The sequence below is a fragment of the Colobus angolensis genome, unplaced genomic scaffold, assembly GCF_000951035.1.
Source record: "Colobus angolensis palliatus isolate OR3802 unplaced genomic scaffold, Cang.pa_1.0 Scaffold303, whole genome shotgun sequence".
NCBI classification, from domain to species: Eukaryota; Metazoa; Chordata; class Mammalia; order Primates; family Cercopithecidae; genus Colobus; species Colobus angolensis.
The window spans coordinates 987,650-1,011,704 of NW_012116300.1; the positions used below are offsets into that span (position 1 = coordinate 987,650).

The 24,055-nt window shown below is 54.0% G+C and overlaps 1 protein-coding gene across 1 annotated transcript in view; it reads right to left on the reverse strand.

Moving 5' to 3' along the window:
• FLYWCH1 (FLYWCH-type zinc finger 1) overlaps positions 1–24,055 on the reverse strand; it is a 54,272-nt gene that overhangs the window by 8,575 nt on the left and 21,642 nt on the right. The window contains exons 3-9 of the mRNA XM_011950241.1: positions 15,069–15,457; positions 14,187–14,660; positions 11,220–11,684; positions 10,821–11,084; positions 7,131–7,394; positions 6,040–6,312; positions 4,781–4,841 (exon numbers count right to left, since the gene is read on the reverse strand). Coding sequence (XP_011805631.1) covers positions 4,781–4,841; positions 6,040–6,312; positions 7,131–7,394; positions 10,821–11,084; positions 11,220–11,684; positions 14,187–14,660; positions 15,069–15,384 — 2,117 coding nt within the window. The 5' untranslated portion in view covers positions 15,385–15,457. The remainder of the gene's footprint in view (positions 1–4,780; positions 4,842–6,039; positions 6,313–7,130; positions 7,395–10,820; positions 11,085–11,219; positions 11,685–14,186; positions 14,661–15,068; positions 15,458–24,055) is intronic.

Consider the following 24,055-nt stretch of genomic DNA (forward strand, 5'->3'; position numbering starts at 1 on the left):
GACCTTGTGATCCGCCCGTCTCGGCCTCCCAAAGTGCTGGGATTACAGGCTTGAGCCACCGCGCCCGGCATAGTTGACTTTTTAAATAGGAGTATATTCTAAAGTAATGATAAAAAGTATAGTAAATACATAATCTAGTAACATAGTCATTATCATTATCAAATATTACAAACTATACATAATTGTATGTGATCTCTTTTTTGAGACGGAGTTTCGCTCTTGTTGCACAAGCTGGAGTGCAATGGCACGATCTCGGCTCACTGCAACCTCCATCTGCCAGGTTTAAGCGATTCTCCTGCCTCAGCCTCCCGAGTAGCTGGGATTACAGGTGCTTGCCACCACGCCTAGCTATTGTATTTTTAGTAGAGATGGGGTTTCTCCATGTTTCCCAGGCTGGTCTCGAATTCCTGACCTCAGGTGATCCGCCTGCCTCAGCCTCCCAAAGTGCATGGCAGATCACAGGCGTGAGCCACCATGTTCTACTTTTATTTTTGAGACAGGTTCTCTCTCCGTCCCCAAGGCTGGAGTGTAGCTCTGTGATCACAGCTCACTGCAGCCTCAGCCTCCCAGGTTCAGGTGACCCTTCCATCTCAGCCTTCCAAGTGGCTGGACATGCAACACCACACATAGCTAATTTTAAAATTTTTTGTAGAAACGGCATCTCAATATGTTGCTCAGGCTAGTCTTTGTGTTGTTTTTTTTCGGCGGGGGGAGGGGGGCTTGCTCTGTCCCCCGGGCTGGAGTGCAGTGTTCTGATCTTGGCTCACTGCAACCTCTGCCTCCCGGGTTCAAGGGATTCTCCTGCCTCAGCCTCCCGAGTAGCTGGGACTACAGGTGCCCGCCACCACGTCCAGCTAATTTTTTGTATTTTTAGTAGAGACAGAGTTTCACTATGTTGACCAGGCTGGTCTCGAACTCCTGACCTCAGGTTATCTGCCCACCTTGGCCTCCCAAAGTGCTGGGGTTACAGGTGTGAGCCCCCGCGCCTGGCCTGCTTTTGGGGTTTTTACAGATGCTCTTGATCAGGTTGAAGAAGCTCCTTTTATTCCTAGTTTGTTGAATGTTTTTATCATGAAAGGGTGCTGGACGTTGTCACATGTTTTGTGTCTATTCGTGACCACATGGTTTTGTCCTGTTCTCTACTGATCTGGTGTGCAGGCATCGCCGCCACACACTAGGCTTGGTGACTGCGCCCGAAGGACTCACAGGACTTGGTCTACCGTCATGCTCGTGGCTGAGATTTACTACGGTGAAAAGATGCGACGTGGAATTAGCAACAGGAAAATGCACTTGGGGTAAGGGCCGGAGGAAACCAGGTACAAGTCCCCCGAGTCCTCTCCCCCAGAGCCCCCTCCCCTGGGGTCCTCTCTCCCGGTGTCCTGCAGAATGTGCTGAATCCTCCAGCCTCGAGCTGTGACATGTGCAAAGTGTTCTGTACCAGGGAAGCCTGCCTGAGCCTAGGAGGCCAGGGTTTTTCTGGGGGTTGGTCATGTAGGTATGTTGTGCCTGGGTGACCGAATATGGTCACCGAAATTCCAGGCTCAGAAGAAAAGTGTTCAGCAAATATCACATGATTTGTACAGAAAAGAGTGAGCAATTGTTATTTGGGGATAGCACTGTATTCACGCAGGAACTCTTTACCGGTCAAGTTCCCAGATGCCAGCTGGGCATGGTGGCTCACGCCTATAATCCCAGCACTTCAGGAGTTCGAGGCAGGCAGATCACGTGAGGTTAGGAGTCTGTGACCAGCCTAGCCAACATGGCGAAACCCCGTCTCCACTAAAAATATAAAAATTAGCTGGGTGTGGTGGTGTGCACCTGTAATCCCAGCTACTCGGGAGGCTGATCACTCACTGTGATCTTGCAGTGAGTGGAGACCACACCACTGCACTCCAGCCTGGGCGACAGAGCGATGCTCCATCTCAAAAAAAAAAAAAAAAGTTCCCAGATGCCAGCCCAGGGTGAACCTTGCACACAGGCTGTTCTTAGGACAGCAGTCTCGGGCCTGCCGTGTTAAGGCTGATCTGTACAGATAGTGTGTTACATTCATTGGTTTTTCATGTTAATGCATTTCTGGGATAAATCTTACTGAGTCGTGGTATATAATCCTTTTTTTTATGTTGCTGGATTCTGTTTGCTGGTATTCTATGCTCTGGAGAAATACTGGGCTGTGGTTTTCTCTTTGTGATTCTCTGCTTGGTTTTGGTATCAGGGTGATACTGGTCTTACAGAATGAGCTGGGGCCAGGCATTGTGGCTCATGCTTGTAATTCCAGCACTTTGGGAGGCCAAGGCAGGTGGATTGATTGAGCCCAGGAGTTGGAGACCAGCCTGCACAACATGGCAAAACCCCGTTTCTACTAAAAATAGAAAAATGAGCCAGGCGTGGTGGTGCGTGCATGTAGTCCCAGCTACTCAGGAGGGTGAGGTTGCAGTGAGCTGAGATGGTGCCACTGCACTCCAGCCTGGGTGTCAGAGTGAGACTGGCAGAATGAGGTCCATAGTAAGGTCTCATCTGTATTCCCGATTTTAGTATTTTCAGTATTCTTGCTCTTCAATTTTTTTGTTCTTTAGGTAGAGCTAAATATTTGTCAATTTTATTGATCCTTATACAGAACCAACTTTTGGTTTTATTTACTATTTATTTCCTTCCTTCTATTTTAGTTCTTGTATTTTATTTTATTTTGTTTATTTTTTTGAGACGAGTCTTGCTCTGTTGCCCAGGCTGGCATGCAGTGTTGCAATCTCGGCTCACTGCCACCTCCACCTCCCGGGTTCAAACGATTCTCCTGCGACAGGCACCCGCCACCATGCCTGGCTAATTTTTGTATTTTTAGTAGAGGTGGGGTTTCACCATGTTGGTCAGGCTGTTCTCGAACTCCTGGCCTCGTGATCCACCTGCCTAGGCCTCCCAAAAAGCTGGGATTACAGGTGTGAGCCACCACACCTGGTCTTTTAGTTCTTTTTTATATTTTTTGTGGAGATGAGGTCTTGCCCATGCTAGTACGAACTCCTGGGCTCAAGCGATTCTCCCACCCTAGCCACCCAAAATGCTAGGATTACAGGTGTGAGCCACTGTGCTTGGCCCTGTTTATTCATTTAGAGATGGGATCTTGCTCTGTCTCCCAGGCTGGAGTGCAGTGGTACAATCACACTTCACTGCAACCTTGACCTCCCAGGTTCAAGTGATCCTCCCAGCAATGCTACCATGTCTGGCTGAGTTTTTGGTAGAGACAAGGTCTCACCATGTTGCCCAGGCTTCTTCTTTTTTTTTGAGACGGAGTCTAGCTCTGTCACCCAGGCTGGAGTGCAGTGGCGGGATCTTGGCTGGCTCACCGCAAGCTCCGCCTCCTGGGTTCATGCCATTCTCCTGCCTCAGCCTCTGGAGTAGCTGGGACTACAGGCACCCACCACCACGCCTGGCTAATTTTTTTTCCTTTTTGTATTTTTTAGTGGAGACGAGGTTTCACCGTGTTAGCCAGGATGGTCTTGATCTCCTGACCTCGTGATCTGCCCGCCTTAGCCTCCCAAAGTGCTGGGATTACAGGGGTGAGCCACCGCGCCTGGCCGGCTTCTTCCTTTTTCATAGAAATGTTTTTCACTATAGATTTCCCTCTAAGCATGACTTTCAGTGCATCCCATAAGTTTTGTTATGTTGTGTCTCCATTTTCATTTATTTCAAAGTATTTTATAATTATCTTCTTTGGCTCACTGTTTGTTTAAAATTACACACAGCGTCATGCTCTGTTGCCCCAACTGATTTCAAACTCCTGGGCTCAAGTGATCCTCCTGCCTCTGCCTCCCAGTGTTGAGATTACAGGCATGAGCCTCCGTGCCCAGTCTCACTCACTGGTTTCTTATGAGTGTGTTAATTTCTACATATTTATGAGTTTCCCAAATTTTTCTGCTTTTGATTTGGTTTTTGTTACTCAGGCTGGAGTGCAGTGGCACAATTTTGGCTCACTGCAACCTCTGCCTCCCGAATAGCTGGGATTACAGGCATGTACCACCACGCCTGGCTAATTTTTGTATTTTTAGTACAGACGGGGTTTCACCATGTTGGCCAGGCTGGTCTCGAACTCCTGACCTCAAATGATTCGCCTGCCTTGGCCTCCCAAAGTGCTGGGATTACAGGTATGAGCCACTGCGTCCAGCCCTGAAAGGAATGAAATCATACAAAGTATGTTCTTTGACCACAGTGGGATGTAATTCCAAATCAATAACAAGGCTGGGCGCAATGGCTCTTGCCTGTAATCCCAGCACTTGGGAGACCCTAGACAGGCGGATCATTTGAGGTCAGGAGTTTGAGACTCAGCCTGGCCACCATGATGAAACCCTATCTCTACTAAAAATACAAAAATTAGCTGGGCATGGTGGTACATGCCTGTAATCCCACTTACTCAGGGGGCTAAGGCAGGAGAATTGCTTGAACCTGGAGGGTGGAGTTTGCAGTGAGCTGAGATCATGCCACTGTACTCCAGCCTGGGCAATAGAGAGACTCTATCTCCAAAAAAAAAAAAAAAGGACTCTTGCTTTACAGCCTGGCTGTGTTTGAGAAGAACCTGGCAACAGGGCCTCCAGCCTCACCTGGGCCTTCAGACGACTGCCACCCTGGCTGACAAATTCTCTTCAGCCTCAGGAGTCAGAACCACCCCGCCCAACCACTCCCATGATGCCATGATGTTGACCCACAAAAGCCGAGACAGCAAATATTTGTTGTTTTAAGCCCACTGCGTTTTGCCGTAATTGGTCACGCACCATTAGATAACTAATACAATTACCCATACGTCGGCTGGCTTTCGGGAGGACACGTCTTGAAACACAGCTGAACTTGAACATTTTCTGGGGAAAAAAAATTGAAAACATGAATTAATAATTCTTCTCTCGTTGAAGCTGACAGAACCAAGGACGCACACCTTGTTAACGATGCCCTCAAGGCTGTGAGGAGAAAGACAACCAGTGGGAATTCAACACATCAATTACCTTCCATGATAACATGAGCTACTGGAGCCCCTAAGAGTCCATCTTCAGCTGCTGTCATGGAGAGTACTGGGGGTCAACTAGACATCAAAGATGAGAGGCCAGGCCTCCAGCACAACTTTTTGTTTAAGCTCATTTAGTGGCTTTCTCAAAGAAGCCCTTTTTACAAAAAAATTTTTTGTAAAGATGGGGTCTTGTTCTGTCACACAGGCTGGATTGCAGTGCATGGCTCACTGCAGCCTCAGCCTCCCGGGCTTGAGTGATCCTCCCCTTTCCTGAGGAGCTCAGACCACAAGCATGCACCACTACGCCCGGCTGATTTATAAGCTTTTATAAGAGACAAGGTTTCACCATGTTAGCCAGGCTGTTTTCTTTTTTTTTTTTTGAGATGGAGTTTCACTCTTGTTGCCCAGACTGGAGTGCAGCGGTGCGATCTTGGCTCAACATAGCCTCCGCATCCCAGGTTCAAGCATTTCCTCTGCCTCCCAAGCAGCTGGGATTACAGGCATGTGCCACGCCTGGCTAATTTTGTATTTTTAGTAGAGATGGGGTTTCTCCATGGTGATGAGGCTGGTCTCCAATTCCTGACCTCAGGTGATCCACCTGCCTCAGCCTCCCAAAGTGCTGGGATTACAGGCACGAGTCACTGTGCCTGGCCAACTTGGATTTGTTACTGTTTTACAGAGCATGGCCCTTAATATTCACATGAATGACAGTGAGAGACACAGTGCTTTCTAAAGATTGGTTTTGGCCGGGTGTGGTGGTGCACGCCTGTAATCCCAGCTACTGGGGTGGCTGAGGCAGGAGAATCGTTTGAACCCAGGAGGCGGAGGCTGCAGTGAGCCGAGATCGCTGCATTGCACTCCAGCCTGGGCAACAAGAGCAAAACTCCAACTCAAAAAAAAAAAAAAGACTGGTTTTACATTCTGTTGATGTGAATAATTGGTGTGTGCACAAAGGCAAAGTCTCCTCAGTGGGTGCCTGGCCTGGGGCATGAGTTCTGAGCTGGCAGAGATGAGGATACCCACACCGCTGCCGCTGCCCCACACCCTGTCTGTACCTGGGTCCTCCTGCTGGGCCTTGCTGGGGAGCCGCTCCTTTTGCCTCAAGGCTTCCAGGCCTGCCAGGTCGGGCTGGTGGCAGTGGCTGCGCATGACCATGACGCGGTGGCCCTGGGTGATGGCGCGGCTGCGGCAGCCCAGCCGAGCCTGGTCCCGGCACATCCAGTACACCTTCTCCCCGGCCGCCTTCTCCTTCCTGTAGAGGAAGGACTCGTGCACCAGGAACCTGCCCCCCAGGGAAGTCCTCAGGAACTCCAGGGGTCGGAGGGGTTCTGAAAGGGAACGTGACACTGTGAGTGGGGCCACAGGGGCCTGGGGGTCTAATTTGTCCCCCAAGCCAGGCCCCACCAGGAATCTGCAATCCCCTAGCAGGCCCCATGGTGGACACTGCCCTCCTCCCCTCTGGGCCCTGGAGCCTGAAGCTCAGGCCCTCCAGCCCCGACTTCCACGCTGGCTGGCCCTTTCCAAGGGCTCTGGCGATGCCTGGGCAGGTGGCCTGGCAACCACTAGACCCTAAACACTCCCGAAGGACTCTCCCAAGCCCTCCGACCTCATGCTTGCAGGAGCATCTCCCGGGCAGGGGATGAGCCATTCTGGACTGGGCCCCAGGGCCTCCTGGCTCCCTGTCCACCTACCACCAGCCAGCTGGCAGCCAGCTGGCCTCTGACTTTTAACAAGCTGAACTGAAAGGTCACATGATGTGGTGGTGACTGGAGAGAACCCCACAAGACTAGAAGCTGTGTGGGTGGCGTGGGGGGTAGACTGAGAGTGTCCGGGATCCACCGTATGGCCCGTCCGCAGATTCCAAGCACTCTCTGCGCCTGCCAATGCCACCCGTGGCTGCCACCCCCTTTCTTGAGAGAGCTGAGTGGGTTCCTACCCCCGACAGCCAGTCCCTGCTGCCCTGAGGACCAGCTGCAGGAGCTTGGAGCCCGCAGATGGAGCCTCCGGCCCTTGGGGAGTTTATGGCCCAGGCTGCCAGACCCCCATGCGCAACACACACGGCAGCCCACGGGCAGCCTGCAGCCAGCATGTGGCACGTGGGTCCCTGGAGACCACTGTCACCTGGCCCAGCGCCCTCTGCACGTACCTGGACTGTCCCACTGTGCCAGGTTGGGGAAGTGCTCCCGCTGCCGCAGGGCCTCCAGGCCACCCAGGTCGGGCGGGTGGCAGTGCCTGCGCATGACCATGACCCGCCGGCCCTGGGTGATGGCGCGGCTGCGGCAGCCCATGCGGGCCTGGTCCCGGCAGGTCCAATACACCTTCTCCCCGGCTGCCTTCTCCCGCCGGTAGAGGAAGGACTCATATACCAAGAAGCTGCCCCCCAGGGGCGTCTTCAGGAACTCTGGGCCTCCTGTTGAGAAATGGGAGGGGAGGAGCAGAGGACACCAGCTCTCGGAGCCAAGATCAGCATGGCCCCGAGGTGAGACCTCCCGTGATGCCCACACCCCCCTCCTCACAGTGAGGTGGCCCCGGAGCCCAGGACACAGATGCTACCATCACCCCAACTCCGCTGGGGCTCCAGCTGCTGGGGTCCCTTCTCCTGAGGCTGGGGACTGGTCAGGTGAGGCCCCTGCAGGTGGAGGCCAAGCGTCCCATGCTGTAACGCCTTCAGGGAGGCAAGTGTCTGCTGTGTCACGCGTCCGGCCCCAGCGCCCGCCCAGGCTCGCATGCAGGGTGCACTGTGCCTGACTGGTCAGAGGAATGACCCAGGGCCCTCAGGGGACAAAGCTGCTGGGGAGCTGGATGGGGCTGAGAGGGGTGGCCGCCGAGAGCTGGGCAGGTGGAGAGGTGACCCGAGGACTGTGAGGAAGAGGCAGGAGCAGCCTCCACTGTCCTGGATGTGGTGAGAGGGAGGACCCTGTGGGGTGGCGGTGCCTTGCCCAGAGAATATACCCTTTCTTCCGTGCAGGCTCAGGGGCCACAGAGCTGGGAAGGCAGCCTGGGGCATTGTGGGCACATCAGGTGACAGTGGAAGCAGGGGATGGGGGTGGGTAGCAAGCCCTAGAGGAGAGGCCAGAAGGGGCGTGTCTGGCTGTGGAACCACCTTCAAGAGGGATGGAGAGGGCTGGGCAGGGGCCATGTGGAGTGGGGAGGCTCGGGAGGCAGGAGGACCCTGCAGGGTACAGCAGCACAGAAGCCTGGGGACTGCAACACAGAACAGGTCAGGAGGAAGGTGGGGACCCCAGACCACAGGAGGGGGTGGTGTGACCATGGGGCACGCTTCATCCCCTTCCACATGGATGAAAACGTCCAGCCAGGGGCTTGGCACAGTGGCTCACGCCTGTAATCCCAGCACTTTGGGAGGCCGAGGGGGGGTGGATCACCTGGTCAGGAGTTCGAGACCAGCCTGACCAACATGGTGAAACACCATCCCTACTAAAAAAATACAAAAAATTAGCTGGGTGTGGTGGCGTGTGCCTGTAATCCCAGCTACTCAGAAGGCTGAGACAGGAAAATCACTTGAACCTGGGAGACGGACATTGCAGTGAGCCAAGACTACACCACTATACTCCAGCCTGGGCAACAAGAGTGAAACTGTCTCAAAAAAAAGACCAACCCCTCATCTGGGAGGATCAACATCTGATTAACAGGAGCAACAGAAAGGGACAATGATGGGGAAGTTCACAGAGAGCGCTAGAGGATGACCCCACCACGAAGGACACAAGCCCGAGGCCTAAAAAGGCCCCTAGTGCCCCCAGCACAGCCCGGTGCAGCTGGGAGGGAGCAGAGACCCTAAAACCTTAAGTAAAGCCGATTGCACACACAGGATCAGTCACACAAAAGCTGCAGTTCAAGGGCAGGCTCTGCACCTGTGACACCACGGAGACCAGGCTGCCCCTCAGGTGGAGGGAGGCTGCAGACATTTCACACATGCAAGGCCTCAGCGTGCTACCTCCTGGGATTTCTCCAAACCACACCACCACGAAGAAAACCAAGAAAAAGAAAGGCAGGCCCAGAAGCAGAGAGTTGGCACAGTGAACCCTGAGGGACAGCTGGGCCCAGCCTCTGTTGCCAGGTCAGGCTGCACTGGCACGAGGCTCCCTGGCAGCTCCAGCAACCTGGGGTTGTGGATGATCGGATCCAGGTGGGGTCGCCCTGGACACACAAACCCAGGCAAACAAACGCAGCAGCTGCCGCTGCACAGAGAAGACAGAGCTGTGTTAGAAGATGGGACCACACAGGACCCCCCGGGCAGCCGCGAGCAGGTTTCTAGGCTAATGGAAAACCAAATGTGGCCGGGTGCAGTGGCTCACACCAGTAATCCCAGCGCTTTGGGAGGCCGAGGCAGGCGGATCACCTGAGGTCAGAGTTTGAGACCGGCCTGGCCAACATGGTGAAACCCTGTCTCTAATAAAAATACAAAAATAGCTGGGTGAGGTGGTGGGCACCTATAATCCCAGCTACTCAGGAGGCTGAGGCAGGAGAATCGCTTGAACCTGGGAGGCAGAGGTTGCAGTGAGCCAAGATTGCACCACTGCACTCCAGCCTGGGTGACAGAGCGAGACTCCGTCACACACACACAAAAAACACCTGTGCAAGAAGTGCACTGAGTAGCTGACAAAAAAATGGAAGAACCGATTAACAGTAGTGGAGGCACATTTTAGGGAATGGGGCAGCCAAGACCCTAAGAAACAATTGCTTAGAGGCCGGGCGCGGTGGCTCACGCCCGTAATCCCAGCACTTTGGGAGGCTGAGGCGGGCAGATCACGAGGTCAGAAGATCGATGCCATCCTGGCTAACACGGTGAAACCCCATCTCTACTAAAAATACAAACAAAACCAAAAAACTTTAGCTGGGCGCGGTGGCGGGCTCCTGTAGTCCCAGCTACTTGGGAAGCTGAGGCAGGAGAATGGCGTGAACCCGGGAGGCGGAGCTTTCAGTGAGCCGAGATGGCGCCACTGCACTCCAGCCTGGGCGACAGAGGGAGGCTCTGTCTCAAAAAAATAAAAAATAAAAATTGCTCAGAGCAGTTATTTGTGGGGCAGAAGCGGGGGTGAGGATGAGGCAGGGGCAGCTGCCTTACCGTGTAGCACCGTCTCCCTGGAGATGGAACAAAAAAACCCACAGCTCTCAAGTCTGAGAGAACTTTAGGGCCATGAGGCAACTCAGCTAACCCAAAAGCTACAGGATGGAGAAGAGCCATTGGAAAGAGAGGCCAGCGCCTCAGGGCCATGAAGAGCACGTGAGTGGAGGAGGCCGCGCCGAAATGGCTCCTCAGCCAGACGGGATGGGGACGTGTACGCCACTGTGGTCATGAAGTCAAAACACCAGGTGCTGCGGGGGGCCGACTGTGTGGATAAAGATGGAGACAGCCGTGACCCTCCTCAGGCCAGCGTTTCAGGACATTATGGGTGTCTGTGGAACCGCTGGCCGAGAGGAGAAACTGATTGCATGTAAATATCACCTCCTCAATCCTTAACCGCTCAGACCTTAAGACAGGCTCATACCATAGCAACGAGACTGACCATGTGCAGTCAACGCCCTCTGTTAATACTATGAACTCTTTAAGACAAATGGAGGAAGAGGAGGAGGGCAGGGAGGTCTATCCCTGCTGCTGCGGCTGTGGGGCAGGTCGGGCTGAGCAGGAAGGTAGGGCCCATTGAAAGCAGCACCGGGGGAAGACGAGGAGGAGGAGGCCAGGGCCACGGCTCCTTCTAGGACGTTGACAGAAGGGAAGAGGACGTTTGCCAGCGGGACCCGCAGGGTGGAGAGGGAAAGGCAGTGTGGGGCTCCTGCCTGCTTCCTGGGGCCCAGCTCCCCGCCCAACCCCAGGTACCTGGGCTCCCCCGCTGCGCCATGTTGGGGCGTTTCTCCCGCTGCCTCAGGGCCTCCAGGCCCCCCAGGTCGGGTGGGTGGCAGTGGCCACGCATCACAGTCACCCGTCGGCCCTGGGTGATGGCGCGGCTGCGGCAGCCCATGCGGGCCTGGTCTCGGCAGGTCCAATACACCTTCTCCCCGGCTGCCTTCTCCCGCCGGTAGAGGAAGGACTCATACACGAGGAAGCTGCCCCCCAGGGGCGTCTTCAGGAACTCAGGGCCTCCTGGGGAGGTTCGGGAGGCAGTTAGGGGACGAGGCAGGGGCCGGGCAGGCCTGATCCCACTCCCTTCCCTCCCTGGGCCTCTGATGGCCAAAGAGTCAAGGCAGGGCCAGCGAACCCCAGAGGAAGGCGGCTCACCAGGGTCTGCATCCACGTCCTGGTCCTCGTCCGGCGATTCTTCCGGGGCTTGCGGCTGGGTTGGCAGCTCCTGGTCTTCGACCTTCGCTCGCTTTCTGGGCCGGGGCCTGGTGAGAGTCAGGGGACCAGGACCCCTGTGGTACAGCAGACTATCCACACCTCGGAGCAGCGTGTCCACTTGGCTCCCAGGGCCGTCCTGCCCAGCCTGCAGTGTCTCCATGGCCTTCTCCTGCTGCCGCCGGGCTTCCAGGCCCTCCATATCGGGCGGGTGGCAGTGGCCACGCATCACGGTCACCCGCTGTCCCTGGGTGATGGCCCGGCTCCGGCAGCTGTGCAGTGCGTGGTCTCGGCAGGTCCAATACACCTTGTCCCCGACAGCCTTCTCCCGCTTGTAGAGGAACGACTCGTGTACCAGGAAGCTGCCCCCGTAGCATGTCCTCAGGAACTCGAGGGGCCGGGCCTGTCCTGGAGGAGGGACCCAAGTGGTCACAGCCACCAGGGGTGGGGAGGAGCCCAGGAGGGGCAGCCACTGCAGACTCTGGGGGCTGACATGGGCCTTTCTCCTTTAAGGCTGAAATGTATCCTGGCTTCCTGAGCCAGGTATGCCAGAGCCCCCAAGCCCATTCCCACGGAACCCCTACACCAAGCAACCCAGAGGGGAGTCTCATTCCTCTCCTAGCAGCCGGTGAGGCCGCCCCAGCTCAGGCCTGTTAAATGTTGCATCAAGATCACACCTGGAGGGGCCAGCCTGGCTCAGACTCAGTGGCCTCTGTTGTCTGTCACTCCTGCTCATACATAGTTTTTTAGGGTTTGTTTAAATAATCTACCCATTTTTGAATAAAACACACAAGTTATAATACACTCAAATGGCTCCAAAAGATCACAGTGAAAAATAAGTCTCCCTGTTCCCTGCCCCTCCCTTCCCGCCCCAGGTGCCCAGGGCATGGGCCACCTCAGGTCCTTAAAGCTGTGTCAGGAGGCACCTGGCCTCCTTGAACCCAAGCCCATCTCCTAGTTACTGGTAATAAAACAGCCAGAACTCCTATTTGCAACTTGCTAAGCCCCAAATGTGCAATTTACACAACAATCCAGGTTATCACAGCCAGCTTAAGATAAAACTCCTGAAACTCCAGAAATGAGGTCAATTTTCTAAGGCTACAGAGCTACCATCAGGCGGGGCTGGAATTTGAACCTATCACCCAAAACCCAAGACCCTCCCACCAGACTTTTTTTTTTTTTTTTTTGAGACAGAGTCTCGCCCCGCCACCTAGGCTGGAGTACAATGGTGTGATCTTGGCTCACTGTAACCTCTGCCTCCCAGGTTCAAGCGATTCGTCTGCCTTGGCCTCCCAAGTAACTAGGATTACCGGCGCCTGCCACCATGCTCGGTTAATTTCTTTTCTTCTTTTTTTTTTGAGACGGAGTCTCAGTCTGTCCCCCAGGCTGGAGTGCAGTGGCACGATCTTGGCTCACTGCAAGCTCCGCCTCCCAGGTTCACACCATTCTCCTGCCTCAGCCTCCCGAGTAGCCGGGACTACAGGTGCCCGCCACCACGCCCGGTTAATTTTTTTATTTTTTAGTAGGGACGGGGTTTCACCGTGTTAGCCAGGATGGTCTCAATCTCCTGACCTCGTGATATGCCCACCTCAGACTCCCAAAGTGCTGGGATTACAGGCGTGAGCCACTGCGCCCAGCCTCGCCCAGCTAATTTTTTGTATGTTTAGTAGAGACGGGGTTTCAATATGTTGGCCAGGCTGGTCTTGATCTCCTGACCTCATGATTCACCCGCCTCAGCCTCCCAAAGTGCTGGGATTACAGGCATGAGCCACTGCACCCGGCCTAGGTGTTTTGGTGTTTTTCCTGAACTTAATGGACACCAGAATCGCCCAAGAACCAGATAAAATTCTGATTTTTTTTTTTTTTTTCAGACAGGGTCTCTCTTGTCCAGACTGGAGGGCAGTGGTGTGATTCTGGCTCACTGCAGCCTCAATCTCCCTGGCTTAAGTGATCCTCCCACCTCAGTCTCACAAGTGGCTGAGACCACAGGCGCACCACGACAGCTGGCTGATTTTTTGTACATATGGGGTCTCACTGTATTGGCCACGCTGGTCTTGAACTCCTGGGCTCAAGCGATCCTCCTGCCCCCAGCCTCCCAAAGTGCTAGGATTATAGGCATGACCACTGTGCCCAGCCCACATTTACATATATCTATTTTTTCTTTTTTTTTTCTGAGACGGAGTCTTGCTCTGTCGCCTAGTCTAGAGTGCAATGGCACAATCTTGGCTCACTGCAACCTCTGCCTCCTGGGTCCAACCGATTCTCTTGCCTCAGCATCCCGAATAGCTGGGATTACAGGCATCTACCACCACGCCTGGCTAATTTTTTATTTTTAGTAGAGGTGGTCATAGTAGACCATGTTGGTCAGGCTGGTCTCGAATTCCTGACCTCAGGTGATCCACCTGCCTGGGCCTCCCAAAGTGCTAAGATTACAGGCGTGAGCCACTGCACCCAGTCACATTTTTATATACATACATAGATTTTTTTTTTTAGGATGGACTCTCGCTCTGTCGCCCAGGCTGGAGTGCAGTGGAGAGATCTGCGCTCACCGCAACTTCCGCCTCCCGGGTTCAAGTAAGTCTCCTGCCTCAGCCTCCTGAGTAGCTGGGACTACAGGCATGTGCCACCACACCCCGCTAAGTTTGGTATTTTTAGTAGAGACAGGGTTTCACCATGTTGATCAGGCTGGTCTCGAACTCCTGACCTCATGATCTGTCCGCCTTGGCCTCCCAAAGTGCTGGGATTACAGGCATGAGCCACTGCGCCAGCCACATTTATATTTTTAAAAGTCATTTTAGCTTCGAGTACATTTTAAAGACCCCGTGGGACCCCGCATTTCTATTTGGGCTCAGGAAGGGCCCTTGGGCCCCCTGCCCCAAGGGGACATGGCGGGGGGTGGACTGTACTCACCCAGCCCCAGGATCGAACGCTTCTTGGGCGGCAGGCTCAGCAGTGACAGGGCTCGGGGTCCCTCATCCTCCGGGGCTGGCTTGCTCAGCACCAGCCCAGGAGTGGGCTCTGGCCCTGGCTCCTCAGGGCACTGCCACGGGCCCACCCCCTCCAGTGGCTCCTCCACTGGGCCTCCAGGTCCCTCAGGACCCTGGGGCTCTCCTAAGCCCTCTGGCAGGGCCAGGCTGGGCAGCTTCTCTCTCTGGCGCCGGGCCTCCAGGCCTTGCTCATCGGGCACGTGGCAGTGGCCCCGCATCACTGTGGCCCGCAGGCCTCGGGTGATGGCCCGGCCCCGGCAGCCCAGCTCAGCATGCTGGCGGCACTTCCAGTACACCTTGTCCCCCACAGCCTTCTCCTGCTTGTACAGGAAGGACTCCAGCACCAGGAGGCGGCCCCCGAATGGTGTCCTCAGGAACTCCAGGGACTGAGGGGCTGCTGGGGGAAGGGGAGGGCTGGGTTAGCCAACCTAGAGCCAAGCTCCAGGTCGCAGGCACAGAGAAGAGCCAGGGAGGACGTGGGGGTCCTGAGTGTGGCGGGTGCCTTCTCCTGCTCCCAAGCAAGAAGCCCAGACTCTCAGGGCTGGTTTTTATTTTGGGGGTAGTAGTGGATGTTTTTAGGGAGCTGAAGGAATTCTGCACATCACTGCAGCTCCCATGAGCTCCAGGAGGCCCTGCTACCTGAGTGTGGTCATCACACCAGCCTGGGACAGGCTCAGGATCAGAGACCAGGAGGCTCAGCTGGGAGCAAGGACAAGACACTGTGCTAGAAGTGGGGTGTGCAGGGCCTGTTGTGAGCACTGGAACCCACAGGGTGGCTGGGCGGGGGCAGCAGGCCACACTTCACCTGTGTCTAGCTTGCTGCACTTCTGTTCAGGCATCTGCAGGGCTGGCTGGACCACCCGTCCCTGCTCCTCAACTGGCAGGATCTGCAAGGTGCTGGCGAGGGTGGCAGGGCCAGCCATCTCCAGGGAAAGGACGCAGTGCACTTCCTGGGGCTTGGAGCCCACCCCATCCTCATCTTGGTTGGAGGCTGTGAGCAGGACCAGTCTGGAGAACTTCCTGGGGGCTGCCGGGACGACGTCCGTGGCTGGCTCGGGGCACGGCTCCTGGCCAGCCTTCACGCTCTCGCCCTCCTGCTCGCTGGGCTCGGGCAAGGGCATCCCGGGACCCAGGGCCTGTCCCTCAGGCCACACTCAGCCCCCAGCAAGGAACCTGGAGTCCAGCAGTTCCGTCCTAAGGAAAGAAGCAAAATCCCGTCAGTGGAGGAAGCCCTTGGGGGCTCTAGACGCGGCTCTGGGAGGGAGGTGGTCAGATGGGGCTGCCTCACTGCTCGCTGGAGCCAAGGCTGGCGGGGGCCCTGATGGAACTAGGCTTCTGTTCTGCCAGTTCCTCTCCTGGCAGCCTTGGGTATGTCACCCCCATCTAAGCCCACTTTCCCCATCTGGAAAATGTGCACAGTAAACACTCTCCACAAGGGGCCATCAGAGTGACTAACGGACTAAGAGCTCAGCCACTACCGATGGGCCTCCCACGTGCTGAGCATAGAAGAAGGGTTTCCACCTGCATTTCCAGTCCCCCTCCCAGCCCCTACATTATGACGGCAGGACATTCTTATTGACTCAGTTATAGATGAGGACAGTGAGGCACAGACAACTGTGGGAGACGGAAAGCTGAGACCCGTTTCTGCTCAGATGCCCAGGGACTTGCTAGGACCTTTTTGGAAACCACGCGCTTCACCAGGACGCCGGGCACCTGTCTCCGGAGTGTGGGCCTGGCACAGAGAGCCCTTCCAGAGGACAGTGCTGCATCTTGGCCTGGGAGGCAGAAGGCCCTTTCTAGGCTCGGGCAGACCCAGTCCCTATCCTGTCCTGGAGGCCCCAGGTCACCCCTGCTTCGGGAGATACCAGGGCCCCAATGTGGCAGCCACCTTGTGCCCGAGATGTTGCTGTTGCTGCCTCGGCCGGTCAGGGACAGAGCTGTGGTGGTGTCTGGAGAATCCCGAGGTCACTACGGGTTCCAGTCTGGAATGGCAGAAAGGGCATATAATGGGGAACTGGGCAGGGCTGGGGCGGGGTCCTGGGGGCAGTCAGTGGCAGTCATGGTGTGGGGTGGGGCTTTTTGTGTGGGGAAAAGAGGGATCAGATTGTTACTGTGTCTATGTAGAAAAGGAAGACATAAGAAACTCCATTTTGATCTGTACTAAGAAAAATTGTTCTGCTTTTAGATGCCATTAATCTGTAACTTTAACCCCAACCCTGTGCTTACAAAAACATGTGCTGTATTGAATCAAGGTTTAAGGGATTTAGGGCTGTGCAGGATTGTGCCTTGTTAACAATATGTTTGCAGGCAGTGTGCCTGGTAAAAGTCATCACCATTCTCCATTCTCAATTAACCAGGGACACAATGCTCTGTGGAAAGCCGCAGGGACCTCTGCCCAAGAAAGCCTAGGTATTGTCCAAGGTTTGCCCGCACTGAGACGGCCTGAGATATGGCGTCGTGGGAAAGGAAAGACTTTACATTCCCCCAGCCCAACACCTGTGAAGGGTCTGTGCTGAGGAGGAATAGTGAAAGAGGGAGACTTCTTTGCAGTTGAGATAAAAGGAATGTTTCTGTCTCCTGCTCATCCCTGGGAATGGAATGTCTCGGTGTAAAGCCGACCATTCCTTCTATTCTGATATAGGAGAAAACCGCCCTGTGGCTGGAAGCGAGATATGCTGGCCGTAATACTGCCCTGTTACTCTTTGCTACACTGGGATGTTCGTGTAAAGCGAAACAAATCTGGCCTAGGTGCACATCCAGACACAGTACCTTTCCTTGAACTTATTCATGATACAGATTCCTTTGCTCACATGTTTCCCTGCTGACCTTCTCCCCACCATCATCCTGTTGCCCCACCACACTCCCCTCACCAAGATAGTAAAAATAGTGATCCACAAATACTGAGGGAACTCAGAGACCAGCGCCGGTGTGGGTCCTCGCACGTTGAACGCCCATCTCCTGGGCCCACTGTTCTTTCTCTATACTTTGTCTCTGTGTCTTATTTCTTTTCTCAGTCTCTCATCTCCACCTGATGAGAAATACCCACAGGTGTGGAGGGGCAGGCCTCCTTCACCTGGCGCCCAATGTGGGGCACGAACCCACAACCCTGAGATTAAGAGTCGCATACTCTACTGAGCTGGCCGGGCAATTCTTTTTTAGATGACCAATTTGGCCACAATTGTAACATTTAACTTGTCCTCCTAAAGTGACTCCAGTCATTGCTTGAGCCATTAGCATAGCCTTTATGCATGGCTCCTCCAGTCCTGTTACAAGCCTTCACCTATTCTGTAATTACATCAACTCCTGCTGAGCAATGGAATCTCATAATGCTCTCATATAAAGGGAGGTGGGTCCATATTGTTTAACTCCTTCCTTCATGTCTTTTAACATTTTCATGGTGAAAGGTTCATATCTAGCATTAGCCACCGCAGGTGCTCCTGCTGGAGCCCCTTTCCCGGCCGGTACCGATTGTAAAATTACCAGGAACTGCCATGCCTCAAGATCTCCGTTTTCTAACTTCATCAAAGACCGCGTGCAGTGTGCTACCGTGTCCACTAGGTGGTGCTGGTGGATTAAGTCTCATAGTGGGCGACTGAGGATACAGCGCCGCGCCCTGTGGTGCTGATGGATAAACCACCACCGCCTGGGTTGCTTGGATGATGCCCTACTGTTTAGCGTGGGGCACACCGCTTGAGGTCTGTATTGAACCTCTGGAGGCGGCCAATACTGAAGCTCGGCTGGCTGCCAGTATTCATAAGCTAGCGGCGGATGGGTTTTATTTTCTACTGGCTGATATTGTGGATACCGCGTCTGGATTGGCTTTGCTGAGATAGAGACTCTATCCTTTTCTACTTGATTTTCTCTTGGGGTTTGTACTTGTCTAACCTGCATTTGAGGTCGTAATGTTACAGGCATCTGAACCGCGGGGGGAAGAGTTGGCCATCGTGGTTTAGACTGATGGCTCCAGTGATTCTGGAGCTTTTCCCCCAATTTTGATGATTCAGGATATATTACCTCCTGTAATTGATTGTAGTCAACATGGCTTTATGGCCAATTGACATTCCGGATTTGCATTTTCATAGGCCATTAATTTTACAATAACCTTTTGGGCATTATCATCTGTAATAGATTTTTGAGCGGTATCTTGCAATCTTGCCAGGATAGGGCTCTTTAGAGCCTTGTCTAATTGAATTAAGAGACGGGCAGGTGGTTCCTGGTTTTTTTTCCCAGGCCCTGAGGCAAATCACCCTTACTTGTTTAAGTCAACATTTTGCGTTCACCGAGTCATTACAGACTCTGCTGCATATTTACAATGTGAACTTTCCATTCCTTTCTCGAATTCTGTCCCTGCCTCTTCTTCACAATCTATTACACAGCTTTCAGAGGCATCAGAAACTGAAATGCTGTCTTCTCCTGTTTGAAACGGTTCTAAAGCTGCTTTAATAGTGGCCCAATCATTCCATACTATTAAGTGGGGTTATTTTACCTTTCCTATTTGCTTGTTTTAATTCTTTGCCATTTTTTTCCCAATCTTTTAGATCTAAATTTCCTTGTTCTGGAAACTATGGGCAGAATTCTTCTATTGTTCGAAATAGCATAATTAGATTTTCTGCAGAGGCTCTAACTGAACCCCGAGGTCACCATGGGTTCCAGCCTGGAGAGGCAGAAAGGGCAGATAATGAGGAACCGGGCAGGGCTGGGGTGGGGGCCTGGGGGCAGTCAGTGGCAGTCGTGGTGTGGGGTGGGCTTTTTGGGGCAACCGAGTGTGGGCAGATGGTGGGGTCTTTCCCACCTCAGCCTCGAATTGAGACTGCAGTCCCTGACATTTTTAGTGTCCTCACCCCCACCTCACATGTTGCAGTTCCAATTCCCACGAGTCTCCCACTTTGCTCCAGAGTTTCCTGGCCTGGGGCCCCACATTCCGCTCTGGAAGGCCTGGTGGGTTCCAGGGACAACATAGAGGGGAGTGGCTCCTTAACTCCATTAAGGCTCCGTCCCCAGGAAATCACAGGTACCAGGAGGGCCAATCCCACCACATCTCCCCCAGCCCCGGCCCAGCCTGTTCCTCCATGCCATCCTTCTGGGCCTGCTCATCCCTCCCCACAGGGTGACACGAGGTGCAGCGGACTGGGGGGCAACCACAGCTGACCTCGCAGGCGTCTCCTGAGCAGAACCGCTCCCAGGCAGGAAAGGAAAGGGTTACGGCGGGAAGCCCCGCCCACCCGCGCTGATTGGCCTCAGGGCAAGTCCCTCTACCGGCAACCCGCCCCTCCCGCTCCCTCGCTCTGAGCTCTGGGGATGAATGGCACTGGGTGGGACCGGAAGAGGCTAAACCGGGAAGGATGAGAATGAGGGCAGAACGAACGAGGCAGGACAGGGTGAACGGGGATGTATGGGAATGGATGGACGATGGACGTGGCGGTTCCCTGACCCTGCACCCTCCCCGGGTCCCCCCAGCCCAGGTCCCGCGAGGCCCCCGCCCTCTGGAGAAAGTCCCCCTTGTTCCCCGGGAGGTCAGGCACCTCCCTGTGGCCTCCCTCCCAGCCAGGGCGAGGCATGGGGACGCCAGGCTGCTCCTGACAGAGGCATCCCAGACTATGCAGGCCGGTACAGTGACTCACTTGCACACTGTTCACGCCGCCAGCCGGTCCTGCAGGACGCAGCAGCGCCGCGGGAGTGGGGAGCGCAGGCAGGCAGGGGCCGCGTCCCAGGCCGGCAGTGTGAAGGTGGGGACTGCCTCAAGCTTGGCCTGACAAGGAAAGCCCCACATTCCCAGGGAGCTGTACCCTAGTCAGGGGAGGTGACAGGACGCAGCGCAATCCTCGCAATCCTCGGGCGAACACTTCCCACTTCTGCTTACAGGGCTTCCAAGACCCACGTGCTTCAACAGATCTGGAAAAAGTTCCAATACAAGGAAAGGCCTTGGCCACCGGCTTGTGGAAGGTTGAAGACCCCTCCCCACTCTTGCCCTTTTAAGCTCTTGGGTGGTAGATGCTGACCCAGCACCACTCCGCCCATTAAAGTCCACAGGCCCCTTGGCAACCGGGCATTGTCTCCACCTGCCTGAACGTTGACTGTCCTGGGGGGGCTTGCCTGACCAACAGTGTGGCGGGAGCGCAGGGTACACGTTCCCACACTTCACGGGCCAGGGCCCTGAGTCTGCAGGGAAGGCAGCTGTAGGAGAGGCCATATGCAGGGCACCGCCACATTTGGGGAGACCACCTTGTACTCTCCAGCCCAGCAGTCTCTTAACTGCCTGCAGACATGAAGGAACCTGGGGACCCCCACAGAACCTGATCACCGGGGAACTCCTATTATTTTAAGCCAGTAAGATCACGGGTTGTATGCTACACAACAATAGTGGATACACTTGGCAAGTAAGTGACTCTAGTGGGTTCCGGGTTTTTACATTTTTGAGACAGGGTCTCGCCCTGTTGCCCAGGCTAAGTGCGGTAGCACTATCTCAGCTCACTGCAATCTCCACCTCCTGGGTTTCAAGCTATTCTGCTGCCTCAGACTCCCAAGTAGCTGCGATTACAGGTGCCCGCCAACATGCTTGGCTAATTTTTGTATTTTTTGGTAGATATGGGGTTTCACCATGTTGGCCACACTGGTCTCGAACTCATGACCTCAAGTGATCCACCCACCTCAGCCTCCCAAAGTGCGGGGGTTACAGATGTGAGCCACTACACCCAGCCAATTCTGGCTTTTTGATAGATGGAATAATACAAACGGTTATGAAATATCTGACATAAAACCATGTGTGAGCTCGAATGCCATGCTACGCTACACAAATGCCACATCCCCCAGATGGGTGCATATAAAGGGCTAGTAACGAAGGAAACAAAAATATGAAGTAGAAGGGACAGCAAAGGAGAATTATGCATTTTAAAACATCTGCATTGGCCAGGCGTGGTGGCTCACCCCTGTAATCCCAGCACTTTGGGAGACCGAGGTAGGCAGATCACCTGAGGTCAGAAGTTCGAGACCAGCCTGGCCAACATGGAGAAGCCCGTCTCTACTAAAAATACAAAAATTATCCGGGTATGGTGGCGGGCACCTCTAATCCCAGTTACTCGAGAGGCTGAGGCAGGAGAATCACTTGAACCAGAAGGCGGAGGTTGCAGTGAGCAGAGATCACACCCCTGGCACTCCAGGCTGGGCAACAGAGTGAGACTCCATCTCAAAAATAAAAATAAAAACAAAGCAGTCTTTTCACAAGATGGCGCCGAAAGCAAAGAAGAAAGCTCTGCCCCTCATAAAACCACAGTCAAAGCGAAGGCTTTTAAGACCAAGAAGGCAGGGTTGAAAGGTGTCCACAGCCACAAAAAAAAATCACCCACCTTCTGGCAGCCCAAGACAATGCGACTCCGGAGGCAGCCCAGATATCCTCGGACGAGCGCCCCTGGGAGAAACAAGCTCGACCACTCTGCGATCAATTTTCCACTGACCACTGAGTCCGCCATGAAGACAGAAGACAACAACACACTGTTCACTGTGGATGTTAACGTTCACAAGTGCCAGATCACACAGGCTGTGAAGCAGCTCTGCAACATGGACGTGGCCATGGACAACACCCCGATTCGGCCTGACGGAGAGAAGGCATGTGTTCAACTGGCTCCTCATTACGTTGCTTTGGGTGTTGCCAACAAAATTGAGATCATCTAAACTGAGTCTAGCCAGCTAATTCTAAATATATCTTTTCACCATTAAAAAAAAAAAAACTGCAACATATGACATGCCAGCCACAAAGGGACAAACACTGTCCAATTCTACTTGTATGAGGTCCCCATGACAGTCAAACTCATGGGGACAGAAAATAGAATAGGGGTGCCAGGGGCCGGGGAATGAGGAGTGAATGTTTCACGAGGACAAAGCAGCAGTTGGGGAAGATGAACAGGTTCCGGAGATGAACGGTGGTGACGGCTGCACAATGAATGTACACCACTGACCTAACACTTCAACATCGAGCTCAGTGACAGCACCTGCTCACAAAGACCAAGGGTTGTAGGATGCAATTTACATGAATGACCAATATGGTAAATTTTACATCATGTATATTTTACCACGCACACACACGAGCCATCTGTAACAAACTATACGCAAAACACCCTATTTCCCTAACGTTATCAGTGAACAAGGTTCTCCATACAAGGTAGATTTTCTAGTAACTAAAGTTATCCCTCTATGATTCAGAATCATATGATTTTTATCTGATTCAAAATGTACCCATTTAGGATGGATTTTTTTTTGAACTCTGTTGCCCAGTCGCCCAGGCGGGAGTGCAGTGGTACGATCTCAGTTCATTGCAACCTCTGCCTCCCGGGTTCAAGCGATTCTCCTGCCTCAGCCTCCTGAGTAGCTGGGACTACAGACGCACGCTACCATGCCTGGCTAATTTTTGTATTCTTTGTAGAGATGGGGTTTTACCATGTTGCCCAGCCTGGTTTTTTTGTTTTTTTTTTTTTTGAGACGGAGTCTTGCTCTGATGGAGTCTTGTTGCCCAGTTGCCCAGGCAGGAGTGCAGTGGCCGGATCTCAGCTCACTGCAAGCTCCGCCCCCCGGGTTTACGCCATTCTCCTGCCTCAGCCTCCTGAGTAGCTGGGACTACAGGCGCCCGCCACCTCGCCCGGCTAGTTTTTTGTATTTTCAGTAGAGACGAGGTTTCACCATGTTAGCCAGGATGGTCTCGATCTCCTGACCTCGTGATCCGCCCGTCTCGGCCTCCCAAAGTGCTGGGATTACAGGCTTGAGCCACCGCGCCCGGCCCCAGCCTGGTTTTTTAAATTAAATTAAAAAAAAATTTTGGTAGCAACAGGGTCTTGCTATGTTTCCAGGTTGGTCTTGAACTCCTGGGCTCAAGCGATCCTCCCACCTCAGCCTCCCAAGCACAGGATGGATGCCTCTATAAGCTCTTCTCATCCTCTTCCTTGTCCAGGGAAAGGGAGCATCCGTCCTCCCTCTGGCTTTAGAAGCGTCTCTACCAGCTCCCCGAGGCACCCCTCCCTGTTCTGCTTCCCTGTCTCCAGAGCTATTGCACCTCTGCTCCTTTATTTCCACTGGGCTTGTCAAGATACTTAGGTTATTTTTTTTAGGACACAGGAGATCTGACAAAAACTCCTCCCTCCCTCAACCATCCAAATTTGCAGCACCCCACTTCCTTCTCAGCTCGGCCACCTTCGGGCTGCCCCCCAGCTCTACTGACATCACCCTCCTCTGAGGCCAACGTGCAGGTGGGACCAGCTTGGTCATTCCACCAGTCACGATCTCCCTCACACACACTTGCTCCAACCTGGGGCTGGCCTTCAGGGAAGAGAGTCCTCTGTGTGAGGCGATACAACCCAAAATGTAGTCTATTCAAACAGTGGGATATTACTCAGCAAATTAAAAAGAAATGAAGTTCTGATACACGTTACACGCAGCCAGTCACAAAGATCCAGTATCACACGATTCAACTGACATGAAGTGTCCAGAATGGGCCAATCTATGGCGACAGAAAGCTGATGGACAGATGCTTAGGGTTGGGAGGGACCGAGAGACTGAGAGTGATGGCTGAGGGGTGTGCGGTTCCTTTCTAGGGTGATAAAAATGTCCTAAAATTGGCTGGGCGCGGTGGCTCACGCCTGTAATCCCAGCACCTTGGGAGGCTGAGGCAGGCGGATCACAAAGTCAGGAGATGGAGACCATCGTGGCTAACACAGTTGAAACCCCATCTCTACTAAAAATACAGAAAATTAGCCGGGTGAGGTGGCGGGCGCCTGTAATCCCAGCACCTTGGGAGGCTGAGGCAGG